Raw genomic sequence first — 16659 nt, 5'->3', positions numbered from 1 at the left:
TCTCCCAATCCACCCATCCAAAATCATTGACACTTGAAGAGATTTCAAGTTTATCCCATTTCCTAAGTTTCTATCCCTTCTTAATCTAACCTCATCTCAACGGAAGACCCAACTCAACAAGGTTAACCATCAACATACCCATCAAACCCACACCCAAAACAATTAGAACATAGAACCAATTAGAGAAACCATGTGTTTTAAGTTATAAATCACCCATACGCCCTAACCAAAACCCTAATTTTGGGCATGGAATTCAAGTCTAGCCTTAGATACCCTTGAAGCTACAGCCCTGTTCAAGCAATGCTGCATCAAACGGTTTCTTGGCTTGCAAATTCCTTAGAACTTGACGCAGGGCTGAATGCTAGAAAAAAGAAGCCCACTGGGTCAAAAGGGTATGACCCAAACCAACCCATGGCTTTCTTGGGCTAGGATTGTCTTCGTGAGCTAAAGTCAGCCCACATGTTATGACTTTCATAGGCTACACCTAAGCCCAAGTCTAGTCCTTGAGAAACTCATCAAAGTCAATAAAAGGGGCTGTACTTTATAAATAAGAAACTCATTGTCAAAGGAATTTTCCTTTGTCAAGAGTTAGGTAGTGGTTTAGTCATTATTAGGTGGGTGTTAGCTAGTGGTTGGATGTTGTATTTAATGTTTATGACTTAAAATGACTATATAAAGGGGCTTATGTAAGAGGGTGGATCACTCACACATCATTTGGATTCAGAGTTGCTTTATTAGCCTTTCTTCTATATGGAGAAACCTTGTGCTTGATCAAGGTAGATTGGTTTCCGATCTAATCAATCCACCTTAAAGTGTGAAGCCCGAGTGTTACTTTCTTGCTATCATTGTTTTGTCAATTCCTTCATATTGTCCCCTCAATGCCTTCGTCTATTAACAAGACTAGTTTAGTGACCATTTTCTACTTCAGTTACTATTCAAATCTGCCATTTACTTGGCATCAGCTCTCAGGGTATCTTTCTCATCTGATGATGATGATTTATACTGTAGCCTAACTCAAATATGTGTCCTAACTCTGCCCCTACATTGAAGAGATATTATACCCCTGTTGTTATGTTATTCTCAATGTGACATAAGGTTTCAATCTTGTTTCACACCTCAATTCAGTTTCATATTTCATCTATCAATTCTGATGTTTATTCCTTGTGAAAGATTTTGATTGGCAACTGTTTTGATCCTTCAAATATAGTACTACATTATTTGGCATCAAAGCCATGACAAGGAGTGAAAATTTTAGAACATCTGATCCAACCAATCTTATGGCAGCAATGATGGAGATGTTTCAGCAACTGAGCAAGTAGATCATTGCGAACCAAAAGCAAATGGAAGGGAGGCTCTTAGGAATGGAGGCTAGAGTTGCTGCCTCTACTCATGCCGCCCCCCATCCGCCACTTGACGAAGAATCGCAGCTAGCTCACTCTACAGCCAATTTTCTTACTCGAAGGAATATAAGAAGAGGGCCCTAAAGGATTCCAATTATGCAACCAACCTTCAAAGAGCACCTACAGAGTTATTTCACTAGAGAACAACCCACATTCAATAGGCATGTTTGTGACTCTCAAAGGTTAAGCTTGAACTCAAGGAGTACTTGGGTTAGCATGATCCTCAAGTTTTCTATGATTGGTTAACAACGTTGGATGACTATTTTAATTGGTATGAACCATAGGAGGCATGAAAGATGAAGGCATGAAACTAGCACATACCAAGCTAGTTAGAGCTGCATGTGAATGGTGGAGAACTCATGAATATGAGTTAGATGATCGTGGTAGAGTTCCTACCACGTGGGAGGAGATGAAGGAAGAGCTGAGGGAAAAGTAATTGTCATCCACTTTTCAATTGCAACTATAAGACAAGTTAAATTTTCTTCATCAAGGGGACTTGTCAGTTGCAGACTTGTAGAATATACAGAGCAATTTGACTCCCTCTCTTCTCGTACAAGAATTAGAGAGAAAGTGATGCATCCAAGGATGGAACCCCCCCCCCCCCCCCCCCAAAAAAAAAAAAAAAAAAAACAGGGGGCTCAAGCCCAACTGTGTGCCAGGGATGCCAAATCTGTCCCAGAGGTAGAATGGTCAATTCCAACCCCTAGACCGAGTTATATTGAAGACCAAAGTCCAGTAGTTTAGTTGATTTTGAAGAGAGTCATAGAGTTGTAAAGTAGTGTTTCCTATTAAGAAGTCCTACTTTTAAGGATAACATAAATTAGGAAACTTTTATTTCCTATTGGAGTCCAATTTGTTTGCTATCTAATTAGTATTAGGTAACTTAAGTGTGATCAAGGCTGAGATTGCATAGCAATTAGATACCTTGTGAGAGTCCAATTTAAGTTGTGGTGGGGCCCAAGCAGTCAGGGTAACCCAGTAGGAACCTAAGTCTTTTGTTCAGGCTATAGATAGCCTTTCTGGTGTAAGTTTTTCTTTACAGTTGATTGAATGAAAAAAAGTTTCGAGAAAACAAACTGGTAAATTTGTGGGGAATCTGGGAGGAGAACCTGCAGCTGGTTTAGTGTTGTTTCTTCAACCTCAAGATCTTCAATCTTCAAGTCAATCATTCTACAGAGAGCAATCTGCAGTTCTTCAACTTCAAGTAAGACATTCCCACCCAAACCCTAACCCTCTTCCCCTCTGCCCGCCACCCTAGCAGCCTCTTCCCTCCTTTGTTTGGCCTAGTTCCACACCCCCAACCTATTGCAAACTCTCTTAGGTTAACCCCCTTTAGTTTCCTGCAATTCCAGCCCCATCCCCTAGACCAAAAGACCCTCCTCTTTCAACCGTAGGCTACCCCTGCCCTTCCCTGCGTCTGGGCAAGCAGCAGCACCTCTTATTGTGTAAATCCTACTTTCCTAGTCCCTTTTGAAGCCCTTTTCCCTTCCCTAGAATCGCATCTGCCCTAGGATCACATTCCCCAAGCCCTCAATCCATTCCAGCCCTTAAACCCTAGTCTGAGATTTTTCTGCAAGTCATCTTCTTCATTGAAAGTTGCAGAAAATTTGAGTTTCCAGATTTTTTTTCTAAAACTTATCTACTTCAGTCCCAACTTCCCAGATATATCTTAACCCTCAATAAACCCTTATTAGTATCCTTGAACTACCGAGTCAGCAACCCTAGACAAACTACCAGCCCCAACCGAAACCCTAAACCTTCCTATTGGCTGCTGCAACTTGCATACAAGGTCCTGAAAGTGAACCCTAATTCTGGGATTACATCAGAAAGAGATCCAAATCTTGTCACGTTTCAGATTGGGTTTATGGTCTGAAATTAATTGGGCCATTGATGTTGTGGATGTGGAATATGCTAGGGACTGCTTTGAGGAGGCATCCAATAGCAAGAGGTTGAGATACCAAGCCAGGGAAGTTAAGCGAAACTTTCCAACACCAAAACCTACTACAGCAATCCCTCGTCGACCCACAGTCCCTACCCAACAAGATAAGGGCAGGGATCCTATAACCAGTGGCAGCCAGACACAATGTTTTCATTGTCAAGAGGTTAGACATTATGCTAAATATTGTCCGCACTGTCAAGAGATCAATGCTATTGCTGAAGTTTAAAATACAGTAGAGGAAGAAGATCTGGATCTATTTCTATACCCCATCGACGATGGTGACAATGACAGAGCTGCATATGATGAGGATGATACCAACCATAGTGATGTCTATGGCATTCATATAATAAGTCGCATCTTGGTCATTGAAACCAAAGGAGAGGACTGGAGGCGCAAGAGTATCTTCTACATCCCTATGAAGTCTAGAGATAATACTGCATTGGTGATACTTGACAGTGGGGGCAGCATCAACATCACCTCAAACACCTTTACGAAGAAAGCCAACTTGAAGGTGGAGAAGCACACTCAACCATATCGGGTGTCCTTGCTGAATGGGAATGCTTTGGAAGTAAATCGGAGTTGTTTTTTAACCTCTAAATTCCACAAGTATGAGGAAGAGATATGGTGCGATGTAGTCCCTATGCATCTTACTGATTTTTCACTTGGTCGACCATAGATCTACGATAATGATGAAATGGTCAGGGGAAAGAAAAACCAATGTGCATTCAAGTTTAAATGACTTCACACTGTCCTGCATCTAGTCAATGACCCAACGGAAATGTGTCAACAGAGGTCCTTGAGGACCAACCAAAAGGGCACCAATGAAGCGCAGGAGGTGCTGTCCACGCCACAAAAGAAGTTGTTGGTTGTTCCTCACATAGAATTTCTGCACACTAACAATGATACGGGGCTGGTATTGGCTCTTGTTACAAGGGAATTTATCCCCAATGTTCAATGTGTCGGCAATACACACGGCAATATATCGTCATTTTGCTGGGGGGGAACATGACTCCCCCCAGCGAAACGACTTATTCCAAAAATCGCCCATATATCGCCAAAAAATCGGCGATATATCATGAAAAGTCGATTTTTTTGCCATATATTGCCAAATTCACCATATTTAACAGAATTTCATTTGGTTTTTCACCATTTTTCATTTGATTTTTGCCAAAGTGACGTAGGACCTCTACAGTCTACAAGCTCTAGAGGCACTGCCCCCAAACCCCCGCCTGCTCATCAGGGAGCGGGACCCGTGTTCGTCAACAACAAAATGTAAAGCATGAGCCATACTCAACATAATTGTAAAATGAATTGTAGACTTCAGTACTTCTCTTCACTAGTTGTGTATTTGTGTTCTCTTTGCATGTTTACATTAGTTTATATGAGTTTCCAAACTTCCAGTTTTTCCAGCATATAGTTGGGCATGTGCTAATCAAAAACTTTAGATTAAGTGATATTTTAGGCCAAAATAATGCTCTCAGTGTGTTTATTGGCCTAAAATTAGGCTACACCACAAAATTCAAATACCCCCCGAAACCAGGGGTCGAATTTTCATCGACACCTTGCCAAAAGTCGGCGAAATGTCGCAATGTCTGTGGTGTCACCAGCCACCGACACAGCGACAAAGTACGACATTTCGGACCTTGGTTACCCCTCAACCTGAGGTGACATTCCCTCCACCCATCAAAGAGTTGTTTTCTGATTTTTCTAATGCCGTTCCTGATGAGTTTCCTGCTGAGACTTACGTGTGGTATTCAGCATGTCGTTGATTTGGTGCCTGGCTTGATTTTTCCAAACCTACCAGCTTATTGTCACAGGATCTCAGCAGAGCACAGTAAACTCAAATGACAGTATGCGTTGCTACATAAAGGATTCACTCAGGAGAGCTTAAGCCATGTGTTGTACCAGCATTACTCACTCCAAAGAAGGATGGCTCATGGTGAATGTGCATGGACAGCAGAGCAATCAACAAGATTACAGTCAAGTATAGGCTTCCTATACTAGAATTGATGATATGTTAGATATGTTGTCAGGTGCTAAGATATTTTCTAAATTGGACCCCAAAAGCGGTTACCATCAAATTCGTAGTCAACTCGAAGCCGAATGGAAGACTGCCTTCAAGACGAAGGATGGATTATTTGAATGAAAAAGTCATGCATCTCGATCTAATAAATACACCTAGCACCTCATGAGGGTTATAACATAGGTATTTCATCATTTTATTGGTCAATTTTTGGTTGTATACTTTGATGATATATTGAACTAAAACAAGCACCTGGTGATCACATCGATCACCTACAACAAGTCTTAAGAGTGCTTCGCTATGAAAAGCTATATATCAATCTCAAGAAATGCTCCTTTATGCTGCCAAAGGTTGTGTTCCTTGGTTTGTTGTCTCATTGCGAGGGGTTAACACAAATTCAGAGAAGACAAAGAGCATCATCGATTGGCCTACTCCAAAGACAATCACTAAGTCCGCAATTTCCATGGACTTGCATCGTTTTACAAGAGATTCATTCAAAACTTTAGTGCAATCATGGCACATATTACCAAATGTTTAAAGCAAGGCAAAGGTGAGTTCAAATGGACAGTAGCGACAACCAAAGCCTTTCAACTTATCAAGCAAAAGATGACAGAGGCTCCAATAATTCGCTTACCAAAGTTTGACCATATATTTGAGGTAGCAACTGACGCTTCAAATAGTGGTCTAGGAGGTGTATTGATGCAAGGTGGGACCTTATTGCTTTTTATAGCAAGAAGCTCAATGATACTAAACGGCGCCACTCGACATATGATTTGGAGCTTTATGCTGTCATCCAAGTGTTATGCCATTAGAGACATTATCTCATTGGCAAAGAGTCCATTCTCTATACCAATCATGAGGCCCTCAAGCATCTCCACTCATAGAAGTCGATTAGCAATGGCACACCAAATGGGTTGCTTATCTACAAGAGTATGTGTTTTGTAATAAAGTATAAGACCGGAAAGGAGAATACCATGGATAATGCCTTGAGCTGAAAAGTACTTACTCTTAACACATTCGCAGCACATGCAATTAGCATTGATTAGATACATGATGAGCATATGCATCTGAACAAAGATTTTAGCATGCTATATAAGGAGTTACAACAAGGTGGGAAGCATCATAAACACTCACTTCACAACGGTTATTTGTTTTCTGGTAACTTGGTTATGCATTCCAAATTCTTCTTTATGACATCACGTCATACGAGAGTTGCATGGCGGAGGTTTAGGAGGTCATTTCAGCAAAGGATAAACCATCATACAAGTTATTGATCTGTATAATTGGCTGTTGATCATGTAATCAAGAGCTGTTGAGTCTGTTAGCTAGCCAAGGGAACAAAGCAAAATACAGGTCTATTGTAACCACCACCAATTCCTTATGCACCTTAGATTGATATTAATACAGCTTTCATACTTGGGCTGCCCTCAACAAAAGAGTGATACGACCCCATCACGATTCTAGTTGAACGACTCTAAAAAATGGCTCACTTTTATACCATGTCGCAATACCTTTGATGCATCTCATATTGCAAAAATGTTCTTTAAGGAGGTTGTACAACCACGTGAGCTACCAAGTGGCATTGTCTCAAATTGTGATGCCAAGTTCATGAGCTACTTTTGGAAGACATTGTGACTGAAAAATAACACAAAGTTACAGTTTTCAACCACACTCAATCCACAAACTGATAGGCAAACTGAGGTGGTGAACCACAGCTTGGGAAATTTATAGAGGTGATTGGTTTGTGATTACCACAAGCATGTATAAGTTGAAATTGACGAGCTTCTACACCATATCACAGAGGCACATGCTAATGTTCAACAAAAAACAACTCTCAACAATGATATCTACAAGGCTACAGTTGATCATCATCAACGATATGTGGAGTTTTAACCGGGAGACATGGCGATGGTTTGCGTCAATCTTGAAATGTTCCAACAAGGAGTCAACAACAAACTCCATAGAAAGAAGATGGGTCCATAAAAGGTGCTGAAACATATTGGACCTAATGTTATGTGCGCAAGTTACCGGCTAAAATGAACATAAGCAACATCTCAATGTGGCTGACTTGCATCTTTATGTAGGATATCACTCTGATGACAAAAACACTGAACAAATGTAGAGGCTACCCAAGCTCAAGCCACGTATTGATGACGTCATTGAGGAGGTGTTAGGTGATTCTTACAAAACCACTCGACATGGCACCAAATACCATGCTTTCCTGGTCAAATGGAAAAATCATCCACAACATTATAGTAATAGGATTCATGCTGACAATTTCAAGAAATTCAATCCAGATTTGTATGAGTGTTACATGTCATTCATCCATTTGTCAAAGACGAATGTTTTTAAATAGCAGAGAATTGATGCAAGGCTGAAGACATATGCTAGAAGAAAGAAGCCCAATGGGTCACAAGGGTATGACCCAAATCAGCCCATGGCTTTTATAGGCTAGGATTGTCTTAGTGGGTTAAAGTCACCCACATGTTATGACTTTCATGGGCTACTCCTAAGCATAGTTGTCAAGGCGTTGTCTAGGCGACGCCTCGACGTCCTGGCGGAAATGAAGGGCTTGTGGCGACACTCGCCTCAGGCAAAGTCAATAAGGCGGTCGGAAAAAATTAATGATCAGTTGCATAAGGAAAAAAAAAAAAAAGCATTCCGGCGACTTACCATCGCCTAAGATGGTGACCAGAGTGACCGGAAGCTGCTACAACTTGGTCACTGACTCGCTGCAAGCCTGCAACCGCAATAGTGGGTCACACGGTGAACAAAATGAATTTGGGAAAAAAAAATAATGATCAGTTGCAGAAGAAAGAAGAAGAAAAGAGAGTCACACGATGGCACGCTGCTGCTCTGAAGGTTGTTGCCACCGGAGGTTGGCCGCTGCAAGCCTGCAACTGAGATACGGTAGAGTTTTGGTTGATGAAAAACAAAAATCAGAGTCCAGAATCTCCAAATGGCTGTCGCCGGTGACGCTGGCTGTCGCCGGTGTCACTGGTGTCGCCGGTGTCACTGGTGGTCGGTGTTGGAGTCGGAGACAAAGAGAGTAGTAGATGGAGTCATGGAGAGTAGCAGAGAGCATAGAGCATAGTTGTCAAGGCATCGCCTAACCGTCGCCTAGGCAACGCCTAGGTGTCCGGGCACCTTCGGAGAGCCTCAAATTGGTGTCGCCTCATTTTCAGGCAATAAGGCGACCGCCTTGGGGTATGAGGCATCGCCTCAAGAGCCTCAGACGCCTTATACCCCAAGTCGTCCGCTTTTTTTTCTTTTTCAAATCACATGAAAGATGCCAAATCGAAGGCATATATTGAATTACTTATTAGATTCCAATTGTAAAGTATCTATTGTTTGAACCTATATCCATATTTATAATGACGCTACATGTGATCAAATGCTAAAATAAAAAATAAAAAAACAAACAAAATTGAAAGAGAATAAGTTCTTGACTCGAGTCTCACACTCTCACTCTCACTCTAATCCCTAATCTCTTTCTCTTCCTCTCTTCTTCTCTTTCATCCCGCGACGACACTCTAGCAAGCCGCGCAACAAATGACTTCTTCTCTTCCTTTCTTCCCGTGACTTTTTATTTAGGACCTACTATGTGTGGTTTGTAGTGTGTTAGATGACTTGTGGTAGGCTAATATTAGTGTTTTTTTTTTTTTTTTATTATTATTATTATTATTTTTTAATCATATAAGATATGATAGATTTATAATGAATTGGAGTAAATGAGATGTACACTAAAAATTTCACTTAAAATGCCTCAACCGCCTCAAAAGCGCCTCGGAGGGCGCCTCATCGACTCATTGCCTCAACTAGCCTAAACCGCCTCACATCGCCTCATCGTCGTTGACAACTATGGCAGAGAGCAGAGAGGCGAGAGGCGAGAGGCGAGAGGTTAGGGGTTAGGGCTTGACATCGAGATTTTAATCTCGTTTTTTCTTTTTCTTTTTTAATTAATTTAATATTACAAATGATAATACGTAACACCTATATAACCATTCACCCCTTAGATTCTTTTCGATTGGAATCTACTTTTCAAATTATTTTTTACCTTTGATTTGGAATAAAATAAATTACAATTTTAAAACCCAAAAGTCGGTTGAGGTAGGCTAAATGGCTAATATTAGTTTTTTTATTATATATAATATAAAATGCCTCGACCGCCTCAACGCCTAGGTCAAGTCAAAGACATCTCGGAAAGATCGCTTTGGCAACGGGGCTTAGGACACCTTGCATACGCACACATGTAAATACATCCATAATATGTAATCCATGTTGGGCGGGGGGGGGGGGGGGGGGGGGGGGGGGGGGGGGGGGGGGCGCTCCAACTAGGAACATCCTCTCCCCCAAAAACCGCCGGTGTTAGCATTATTGTTGTCCTCCCAACCCGGTTAACTTGGGGATATTCCAAAGTGAAGCTTCCGTGACAACTATGCTCCTAAGCCTCAGTCTAGTCCTTGAAGAACTCATCAAAGTCGAATAAAGGGTTGTATTGTGAAAATAAGGAATTCATTGTCAAAGTTTCTTTACCCACGTATTTTTTTCTGTCAATAGTTAAGTAATGGTTGCATTAGATTTCATCTGCTGTCAATTCATTTTGAGGTGGGTGTTAGCTAGTGGTTGGATGTTATATTTAATGTTTATGTCTTTAAGAAGGCTATATAAAGGGACTTACGTAAGAAGAGTGGATCACTTACTCATCATTTGAAATCAAAGTTGCATTAAGCCTTTCTTCTCCATAAAGAAACCTTATGTTTGATCAATGTAGGATGGTGTCTGACCCATAGTTGTTAAGGCGTCGCCTAGGCGTCCAAGTGCCTTAAATCAATGTCGCCTTATTGTCAAGCAATAAGGCGACCACCTTGGAGTATGAAGCGTCGCCTCAAGTGCCTTATACCCCAAGGCGTCCGCTTTTTTTTTCCTTTTTTAAATCACACGAAAGATGCCAAATCGAAGGCATATATTGAATTGTTTATTAGATTCCGATTGTAAAGTATCTATTGTTTGAACCTATATGCATATTTATAATGACGCTACATGTGATCAAATGTTAAAATAAGAAGAAAAAAAAACAAACAAAATCGAAAGAGAACAAGTTCTTGACTTGAGTCTCACACTCTCACTCTCACTCTAATCCCTAATCTCTTTATCTCTTCTTCTCTTCCCTTCCCGAGATGACACTCCAGCAAGCAGCGGCCAGCGACAGACGACTTCTTCTATTCCTTTCTTCCCGCGAATTTATTTTTAGTACCTACTATGTGTGGTTTGTAGTATGTTGGATGACTTAAGGTAGCCTAATATTAGTTTTTTTATTATATAAGATATAAGATATGATAGATTTATAATGAATTAAAGTTTATGAGATGTACACTAAGAATTTCACTCAAAACGCCTCAATCGCCTCAAAAATCGTCTCAGAGGGCGCCTTGTCGACTTATAGCCTCAACTAGCCTAAACCACCTCGCATCGCCTCGTCACCATGACAACTATGGTCTGACCCAATCAATCCACCTTTCAGTGTGAAGCCCAATTGTTACTTTCTTGTTATCATTGTTTTGTCAATTCCTTCATGTTTTCCCTCACTGTCTTTGTCTATTAACAAGTCTAGTTTAGCGACCATTTTCTTCTTCAGTTACTATTCAGATCTGCCATTTATTTGATATCAGCTCTCAGGGTATCTTTCTCATCTCATAATGGTGATCCACACTTCAGCCTAACTAAAATCTGGGTCCTAAATCTGCCCCTACTTTGAAGAGCTATTCTGCCCCTGTTGTTAAGTTATTTTCACTGTGACATGACTCTAGGTTTTGGTCTTGTTTCACACATGAATTCTGTTTCATACTTTGTCAGTCAAGTCTGAAGTTTATTCCCCGTGAAAGATCTTGATTGGCAACTGTTTTGATCCTTCAAATACAGTACTAAATTAGAACTCAAACCATAAGCGATTTCAGGAAATTATCTCTGCTAACTAGAATTGCTTCAAGCTTGAAACAGTCCAGCCCTATCCCAATCCTTAAACATCCTACCAATCTTGAGCAAAGCTTTCTTTTCCTAAGACCTTCCAAAGAGATCCCATAGCAAAAATCTAACTCCCTAAAAGCAACTTTTCTAATGCTACCCTATTTTTGCCCACTGCAACTGGTCTTTTCACAAGGTCCTGCAGCCTTGACCGTTAGTTCCTTGAAGGCTACATTACAGATGCTGCATAGTTCCCTGGAGATACCAAATGTGTTGGAAACCTGGCATCGCACTAAAAGATGGGAGGACTGTCCTAGTCAGAAGAATTCTCACAAAATTTATTTTCCAAATGGAAGTTCTCTACTCTTCTTAACATCCACCTAAAAAAATTAGACAATAGACTCGAGCTGAAAATTCTTTATTATACATGAGGTTTCTTTAATCAGCAGAGTTTTGAACAAAGATTCCAGTGATGAGAGTATCTAGGTATTTTAAAAAATAAGGCCCTCTTGGTATCATTTTTCCTTTTATTTTTGTCCAGGAAAAGGATTTGACTCTGTTTGGTAATGTTAATGGAACCTGTTTCAATTTTAAAATGTTTAAAACTACAAAACAAGCATAACACGGTTGAAAACCATTTGTGATTTTCTAGGAAACTGTAACCCATTTCACATTTTATTGAGCACATGTACATAAACCCCTCAGCTGAAGGTAAAATGGCAACTTGCTTTGTCTTTACAAAGCAAGCACCTGCCCGCTTATCCTCCTCCACTGATCAAGAGGCTAACACATTTCAAAGGGCTAGAAAAGACAATCCAATGGCCTGAAGGACGAGGATTGGTGACAGTGAAGGGAAACAAGGGAGAAAAACATCATGAAGGAGGAATCAAAACCCCAACAATGCCATACTGAAAATTAAAAAAGTTAACCATCAGCTGGAAGTGGATTTGCTAAACCTACAAATAAATCCCTGTACCTAACATTCTAACCCCAACACAAGAATCTAGCAAGAACTACAATAACTCCTCAGGGAAACAATCAGATTAGGAAACGGAGGAAGTAAATCGTGGACCAAAACCTTATGGAACTCATGAACTGGTTTTGTCATCAACTTGCTAACTCATATTTAAAAAAAAAATAACAAAGCCACCGGGATAGATTTCTCTGTTGTGCTTTTGTGAAGGAATCGAGATAGAAGATGAGTTATCCGGAATCCCTTATTAAATCCATTACTTAGAAAACTTCTTTCTTTTCCTGACTCTTTCCTCAAGATTCAGCCTTCTGGACAAACCAAATGGGAGCCATAGACAACAATTGGACAGTGATTGTGTTAACTGTAGTGTTAATTAAATCTCAGCACCATTGCATAGACACCTCTAAATGGATAGCATATTTCTGCCACAAAAGCATCAGATTCCAACACTTAATGGATCTTGGTGCCACTTTATCACCTAATTATCACCACTGCTACACCCCCACTCCCCAACCAGGATTGTATGAGTTCCAAATCTAAGTATTTTTTGTCCAGTCATATTGTCCAACTCATCATATTTTAACTTCCATGCCAAAATGCATAATTTAACAGGTCTGCCTCATCCCAACTAAATGGGGTTGTTATATGGATCCTGGCGCTGGAAACAGCTCTCTTCAAGGTCATACTTGATCTGAAGTGTAAGTTATCCATGTCTCTCCTAATCATCTTTCCTGGTCATTTAAGGTCAGCACCTAGCTCTTTTAGCTCCTTCAATTTGGATCAAATCAATCCTTCATATTGGAGCATCCAAAGGCCTCGGTTAACATGCAAATGAATTTCTCATAGTTTATCATGCAACAGGAGATACTCCCTAATCAGCTCTAATATAATTATTCCTTACTTTATTCTTCCTAAGCCAGTCATCCATATGATGTCTCTAAAATGCCCAACATTCCACACCATACATCATAAATGATCATAGTACTCCTATCGTGTTTTTCTTCAAGTTTATAAGGAATGCACCAATCACACAACACTCCAAATGCAGCTCTTCACTTTATCATCATCCCCTATTTCATCTTCATTTTTTATGACTGAGCCTAGACACCTAAATACACCACAATTGGATTCTCTCTCTCACATCAAATTTCAGCTCATCATTATCCATCCTATTGTAACCAAAGTAACACACCATATATTTAAAACTTATTTCTTTCAAGATTAATCCCCATAACTGAAACTTGGCTTTAAGGACCTGAACTTGAATATCTCTAATTAAATAATCCATCATAAGTGCAGAAAAGAATGGCTTCAAGGTGATCCTTAAGCAACCCATATATAAATGGGAATTCATTACATTGCCCCCCAACACAGATCTTACATGTGTCACCCAACCATCACAAATATCTTTAGTTATGTCCATATATTTCTGTTGGACACTTCTCTAGTACTTGCCAGATTAAACCTCTGGAGGACTCCATCAAAAGATTTTCTAGGTCAATAAAACCATATTGAGATCCTTCTTGCACTCTCTAATCTTTCCATGAGCCTCCTAAAAAATAGCTCCAGTACTTTGTCACAATAGTTTCTTGTCTCAAGTGTATCTTAATAATACTCTCCCATAATTTTGTAGTATGGCTTAACAGTTTTATGCCCTATAATTATTTCAACTCTGAGTACCACACTTAATTGTAGATCAGAACCCTAACACTTCTCCATTCAACCAGCATTTTACTTGGATCATAATTTTTTCAAACAGCTTGGTTAGCCAAGATAAATCACTGAGACAAATCCTCTTCCATTCACTTGCTGGGAGTCTGAGATTTCATCTGGGCTTTGTCTCTTGCCTATTTTCATCATCCTTAAACTTACTTCAGCCACCCTAATTTTTCATTCTATGGAAAAATCCATGAGCTATTTAATTCCTGATAATTGCATGTTACAGTAAAAGAAAATGACATCATGCACAAATGTTGCTAGATGATCCAGAGTCAAGTATGTAACTAACCCCACCCAATTGGACCTATTCACAAATGGTCGTTGAATTTACGGCACCTATACTCCAATGTATATGATTTTCTCTAAACTTATGCAAGAACTACCAGCAATATTAATGGAGAAAATACTTGAGAGACAAACCTTATAAAGATCCATCAGCAGCTATATCAAGTAAGAAGTGGCCCTAGGAAATAAAGCATTTCTAATGTTAATCCCAACATACTTGCGAGATTTGAGCTTCCGTTCAGCCTCCTCAGAACGCATTTTGACATGGTTCATTGTAGATCTATCCAAAGTCCGCTGCATATTAAGCTTGCGCCATGCACAACCAGATTCAACAAGCAACCCATTTCCATCTTCACCACTTTGGCGTTCTTCATAAATGTCACAGAGGTCACCCGGTTCATGAGACCATGTAAATCTGAAGTCTTTACCACCTACATCAATAACCTGATGCAAATGACTTGTAAAGCTCTCATTACCAAGGAATAATGAGGTTACGAACATTAAAAAAAAAAAAAAAAACCAAAGTAATCAAAGCACATCCAACAGTTTCCTCATAATGCTAACAGATTAATGATGTAAAGATAGTGACGTGAACCTCCCCTGAAAAACAACCCTGGAGTGGGCCCCAAAGCCACTCCAAAGTGGCCAACCTAGGGCTGGCCAAACCCTCTTAGAGGGGTATTTTGGTCAGTCCAGCCCTAATTATTGGATATTCTAATTTTCAGAATTTTATTTTTAATTTTCAGAAGAGTATTAGTCAATTAAGAGTCCAGTTTAAGTCAGAGTTGTGATCTTGAGTCCTTGGGATTCTTCTTTAGACAAGATTCTTACCAGTCCTTATTTACAAGAAGAGTTCCTTTGGTGTTGAAGTGTTAGGGGGAATCTATTTTCAAGGAAACTCCAATAGATCTTTTATTATTATTTTGGATTTGGATAGTTGAGATTAAGTGTAAGGGGATCCTAATCTATAAAGACAACCCAATTAGTTTAAGAGTCTTTTAGCAGGCTATAAACAGCTTATTCTTTCTTTTTAAGTTTCTTAAGTCTAGATTAATGAATTTGATCAAGAATTGCAGCCAAGAAAGGTGCAACCATGCAACCATGCAACAGAGTCCTATTTGGTAGGACCTTGCAGTTGTCTAGGTCTCTGAATTCTATCACTTCTTCCTGCAATCCAGCAAGCAGTCCAGCAACGCTACAGCAGCGTCCCTCTTGAATCAGGTACACACCGCCTTTCCCCACCCCCTTGGCTCCATCACAATGCTAACCCTCCCTTTCCCCTGCAGTTTCAGCAACCCTAGCCCTTCCTCCAACCTTGCACAAGCCTCCCTCCCCTGTTTGTGCAACCCTAAATCCCACCCCCAATGCTGTTGCACCTGGGCAAGCACCCCAGGCCCTTACGACACCCCCAAGCAAGGTTTAAACTTTAAAGTATGGCCCATATCATTTTGAATCAGCCGACACGTACCGGTACCACAGTTTGCAATACGATACAGGCTGATTCGTCTCCAGAAAATAAATTTCCTTATTGTTTCCCCCATATCTCAATGTATCGGCTGATAAAAGACGAAACGATACAAGACCATGATACTATCAATTTTTGTTTTAAAAAACTATCATGTGTTTAGCGATAAGTAGCAATTGTATCGATCAGTATCAAACCAATACACGGCAATAAGGGCCGATACGAATCAATCCAGCTTTAAAAAGTGGGGAGGGAGAGGTCTCACCTCTGTGAGTCATACAGGGTGAACGACGACCCAAAAACCTCACTTCCAGACTCCTTTTTTTCCAGTTTTTTACCAGAGATGGATTAGAGTTTTTCTTCTTTTTTTTCCCCTTCCTGTTCCTTACAATTGCCTGCAGCTTCAACTGAAGAGGGTGAATTTAATGCTTGACTCTGAGAATGGGTTAGCCTTTTTTTAATTTTTCTCTTCTTCCTAACGATTACCTAACTCATTCTTTTTTCTGTTTGTCTCTTACACTTTACTCTATTAGATTAGTAACTTGCTCTACCTTCATTGATATGTATGCCAAGTGCAGTTCCACTTGGATGCCTACAAAGTGTTCGATTGAATGCCTGAGAAAAAAATTCTTAGAGTGCAATAATCAATGGGTTTGGGAATGCATGGTCTATATTCTAAAGCAGTTACTCATTTTTCTAGCATGTTATTACATACCCAATTCCATAACTTATGTTTTGTTTCTATCAGCTTGCAATCGTTCTGGTAAGGCTGAATAAGTATGGCGTGTTTTTCAATCAATGAGTAGGACTTTGGTATTGGTCCCTATAAAATGCATTATAACCTATTAGGCATGGGAGGGAAAATTGAATCAATAAAACAATTGTTTGATA

General features: G+C 40.0%; 1 protein-coding gene across 2 annotated transcripts in view; it reads right to left on the bottom strand.

Annotated features, from left to right (window-relative positions):
• The window catches only part of LOC149029418 (dentin sialophosphoprotein-like protein), a 53903-nt gene that overhangs the window by 34879 nt on the left and 2365 nt on the right, over nucleotides 1–16659 (bottom strand). The window contains exon 2 of one of the 2 annotated variants that reach the window (XM_089141858.1): nucleotides 14521–14747. The exons of the other annotated variant lie outside the window; for it this stretch is intronic. Within the exon in view, the coding sequence (XP_088997984.1) occupies nucleotides 14521–14747 (227 nt within the window). The remainder of the gene's footprint in view (nucleotides 1–14520; nucleotides 14748–16659) is intronic. 2 annotated transcript variants of the gene reach the window in all.

Source organism: Hakea prostrata, chromosome 1 (assembly GCF_041222555.1).
Source record: "Hakea prostrata isolate BN-2017 chromosome 1, UWA_Hpros_2, whole genome shotgun sequence".
Taxonomy (NCBI): Eukaryota; Viridiplantae; Streptophyta; class Magnoliopsida; order Proteales; family Proteaceae; genus Hakea; species Hakea prostrata.
This window is presented reverse-complemented; position numbering and strand designations above follow the sequence as displayed.